At 36.4% G+C, this 4,444-nt stretch overlaps 1 protein-coding gene across 1 annotated transcript; it reads right to left on the reverse strand.

The window, feature by feature from the left end:
• Positions 1-505: 505 nt before the first annotated feature.
• On the reverse strand, positions 506-3,443 carry LOC109218360 (E3 ubiquitin-protein ligase ATL59-like). Its single transcript, XM_019382723.1, has 3 exons — positions 2,808-3,443; positions 1,992-2,089; positions 506-1,313 (listed from the first exon to the last, which is right to left on the reverse strand). The coding sequence occupies exons 1-3, from the start codon at positions 2,964-2,966 to the stop codon at positions 962-964; spliced, it is 609 nt and encodes a 202-aa protein (XP_019238268.1). The 5' UTR covers positions 2,967-3,443; the 3' UTR covers positions 506-961.
• Positions 3,444-4,444: the final 1,001 nt, after the last annotated feature.

Here is a 4,444-nt window from a genome sequence, read left to right on the forward strand (position 1 = left end):
GTTTGTTAAAAAAAAAAAAGTTGACTGAAACTCTTCTCATTCATAATCTTCTTTTACTAATTAGTCAAAACTTAAGTACTATTGCATGAAAATACGTTTGATTAGGCCCTGCTCGTCATTTGTAGGGTCCTGATCATAAACAGTAGCCCCTATCACTGGAAAAATAATTAAAGAGATCCAGAGAATATCAACTACATTTTTAAAACACGGTAGCATCTTGCAAAAATCAGTCTCTCTAGGCATATGATCTTCTAGATCCTGATAGGGAGCGCTTCTCCCTTTAGTGAGTTTTAAGCGCAAATCCAAATTAGTCGGGACTCCAAAACGGGTACCAACAACCGTGTGGAAAAAAAAAACAAAACAGTAGTATCTTACAAAATTCAGGCTTTCTAGGCATATGATATTCTAGACCAGTGGTTCAGAAAAGCTAGAAAGCCCTACACACTAAGGTGTCATCGGATTCTGGATAGTGTATATCAGAAACCAGATTAACAGAGAGAAGTGAAAAATTAAAATATATCTTAACTGTCAATTACTAAAAGAGGTATATGAAGGCTCATATTCCTACAGAGCACATGGTCCTCAAATGAGCCAATTCTAGAGCATTTCATAAAACTTTAGTTCATGTCTACTATGCTACAGTCAAGGATGAAAAACCGAGACCCTAAACGCCTTCTTTACAGCAATATTACCAGAGGATTTGACATTGTACAACATGATATAAGATAGCCAGTGTACCATAAACTTGGCCTAAAATCTCCAAATTGTTAAAAGAGTGCAACTAGAACTCCTAACTGGTTATATGCAACATTAATCTACAGAAGAAGCCGTGTCCTCCCTCCTTGTCTTCAGACTCTCCTTGTTCAGAATCAGTCCCATTTGTCAATCTCCAATAAGATGGGTCTGATGCAAGAAAACATCTGAATGCCAATTTCTTATAGTACCTCTATGTTGCCTTATGTCATGACCTTGCTTCTGCTTCCGCAGAGACTGCAGATTCAGGGTTTATTGACACAGAAACAGCTTCGTTGCTGTTACTTACAGTACCCTGTGACTGTTCAACAATAGGTAGCAGCCATTGCCTTGAATGCTCAACTGAAATCTCAGAACTATCGGAGTTTTGATCCCTGCCAAGCATTGGAGGACGCCTTTGTTTGTTTTCAATAGATTCAGGTACAGAAAGACGGCAAACTGGACAGGTAGACTGTTTCCTTAGCCATATATCAATGCATGAAAGATGAAAACTATGGCCACATTTGGGCATAATTCTCAGAACTTCGTTCTCCTGGTACTCCGATAAGCATATACTGCACCTGTAATTCAAATAGCATAACCTCATCAATGGACAAACCTATCAAACTTAGGTATACCAATCAGAAAACACTTCATTATAGTTACAACCTAGAAAAAGACTAGGTTAGATCAAGACAAGAGGAAGTAGCAGCCTGACCAGTGACCAGTGGCGGAGGCAGGATCTCCGCGAAAGGGGTTCAAAAAGAAAAAAGTTTAAAGAAAATTGTAGCTAGTGGGAATTGTACCTATGACCTACAAAGGTTTTGAACCCCCTTGACCACTAAGCTACACTTTTTGGCTATGTCAAGGGGATTCTATACTTAATATATAGAGGTAAAAAATAAATTTTGCCTTATATATACAGTGTAATTTTTCGGCGAAGGGGGTCCCATTCCGTCCCCCTAAATCCGCCCCTACCAGTGACCAGTACAATTATATTTATTTATAACCATAATGAAGAATCAGGCCTATGGTTTCACTCAATCCACTGTTTGAAAGTTCAACATAGACGAAGGGAAACCCCATAAACACGATAGGGTGCACTCTTTTATCCTTATATCTATTCTCTACTAGCTTAGAGAAATAGTACATCGGAACATCCATCGCATTTATCTCTCCAAATGCATAAGATGAGAGTCAATAGCCAAGATGTCATATGTAACACACAGCTCAAACAAATTGTATTGGATTGCACTTACTGTGTATCTTCTGAGGAGGTGAAAGCCTCGCGATGAAATTTCATGGTGGGGATTGCAGCTACCACAACTGAGTCAAGCCCGTTAATTCGATGCTCTGGCTGCCAGAATAGGTTTCCATTAGTGAATCTGCCGGGAATTTATAGGAATAGCAACTTAAATCACAATTCATTCAGTTAACTGCTCAGAAGAGATATCATCAGTTTCAGTGAACAATGTGTGAAAAGAACAAATGCCAGTAGCCAAAATGTCCACAATCAGCGAAAGACAACCGAGTTTTATGACAATTAAGCAAAAGCAGCAACTTAATTCAGATTTCAGAATGCAGCTAAAGACAACAGCAAATTTTGAAAGCAAAACAATGCAATAATGACAAGCATTCATACAAACTCTTCATATTGACTATTCAATCTTGATTTCCTATCTTTCCTGCTGCTCCATCGATAGGGTACTGAGGTAGTCTATGAGGCTATACTCTCCATTCTCCACCTTTTCTTTCCATTAATGATCATAAAAATCTTTTCTTAAACAAATCTCTGCAATACCAGCAAATCAAGATGGAACAAATATAAGCCTTTGAATCCTAAATCATTCTACACAAAACCAAAATACTCAAGTCAACAAACGGACTATGATTAAAAAGTTGTCTTAACACAAAGCAAATGCTACCTGTCTATAAATTACAAATTAGGAAGCAAACAGCTAAAAGCAAGGGGGGATCACTGATTAAACAAAAATCAGAAAATCTTCTTCAATGGATCAACAAACATTGATTAGGAACAAAGAAAAAAGTAGTCTTTAAGTTTAAGCAAGCCTTACCATTTCAAGATCAATCCCTGATTCAATCTCAAACATTTGCCTTGATTGTCTCCTACTTATCCTTCCACAAATCAGTCTTGTACACACAAACACAATAAAAGTTGCACTCATCCCAAAACCAATTATTGTGGTTATCAAATTCATTCCAGACCCAAACATCCCAACCCCACTTTGCTACTCCTTCTTCTTCAACCAATTGTCACAATACGATGAATTTTTCAATTCAAGAATGAGAAGAGAAGCAAAATGAAGAACATCTGGTCAAAGAAAGAGCAGCAAAAAAAAAGAGATTATATTTTTCGAAGACCAATTATTAGAATAGATCCACCTGAATAAAACAAAAGAAACAGCAATCGAGAGGGACTCAACAACTAAGGAAAGGAGTACAAATACCAACACCCACAATGAGATTCAACTAAATATCCAAGATTCTTTTTTCAAATAAATGAATTAACAAAAAGAAAAATTACCAAAAAATTAAAAATTTAAGAACCCCATCTAAAATTGAAATCCTAATCTCTTTGGGTGGACTCAAAGTTAAAGACTTAAGACCAAAAAGAGGGCCATCATATATGGATAGTGTGGATGAGAAATGTAAGTAACTCTTTCTTTTCCCATGTCCTTGTACTTACATCTCAATGGGGTCCACTTCAGTTCGGGACCCATCCCTACCCCCCTCCCCCCCCCCCCCCTAAAAAAAAAAAACTCCCTGGTTCTTGATAATTATTACATCGGACGGCTGAAAACAGTTTGAGAACTTTTAGTGGCCTAAAAGGGTAGAAGCTTTTAAGGGAAATGATGGAATTGAAAGTTCTCAATTGTAAAAAAAGGAAAGTGGATTCTGAAAGATTCCTCAGTGAAAGAATGACAAAGATTCTGAATTCTCTAGGTGATTTGCTCTCTGCCTTTATTGCTTTTTTTGCTTTACAAAGTTGCTAAGTGTGTTACTACTTTGGGATAAAAATAATGCAATCTCTTTTGTGTCACTCTTCTACCATTGACTTTATTTAGACCTTTTCTAGTGGGAAATGTCTCCACTTTTATTACTCTCTTTGTGGTGTGATTGTGGGCCAGATTTCAGTAGTGAGTTTGATCAGATTCACACCTAAATTGGGTTGGGCTCAGAATATGAATATCCATCCATTATGGACTGGTTGTTGCCTACTTGTCTACGTAAAAATGTTGCTTCAGTTGGTTTCAACGATCATACATGATACATATGCATCTTATTACGTTGTACTTATTGAAAAAATAGATATATGAATTTAAGATAAGAAGTAAGACAGTAGTTATTAACTAGGAAAATAATTAGGAAATTTACTACTCTTTTAGTTGGCTATTCGACATCTATCTCTATTACCTATTGCCAATACTCCTTAATTATGTCTTAGTTTAGTTGGTTGCTTTTCATTTGCCATGACTAGTAAAAGAAGAGTTCAAACTACGAGTTGTTTAAATACGTAAGGAAATAAGCAAACTTATATTTGACTTTTCCATTTAAAAAAGCGAATGAGATGATAAAATTGTACTCCTATCAAAAAAGTAAACATACGTAATGAAAGTGTACTAAAACTTTTAAGCTAAAAACAAAAGTGGGACAAACATTATCTTAACAACGGTCATCCTAATTTTGTCGT

The sequence above is a fragment of the Nicotiana attenuata genome, unplaced genomic scaffold, assembly GCF_001879085.1.
Source record: "Nicotiana attenuata strain UT unplaced genomic scaffold, NIATTr2, whole genome shotgun sequence".
Lineage (NCBI taxonomy): Eukaryota > Viridiplantae > Streptophyta > Magnoliopsida > Solanales > Solanaceae > Nicotiana > Nicotiana attenuata.

What these genes read in the sequence shown, in the direction of transcription:
- LOC109218360 (XM_019382723.1), bottom strand. Translation starts at nt 2,966, where the DNA reads ATGTTTGGGTCTGGAATGAATTTGATAACCACAATAATTGGTTTTGGG. An exon ending in CAGGGATTGATCTTGAAATG is followed by an intron (nt 2,090 to 2,807) that starts GTAAGGCTTGCT and finishes CTATTCTGGCAG; the next exon opens with CCAGAGCATCGAATTAACGG. An exon ending in ACCTCCTCAGAAGATACACA is followed by an intron (nt 1,314 to 1,991) that starts GTAAGTGCAATC and finishes TTTGAATTACAG; the next exon opens with GTGCAGTATATGCTTATCGG.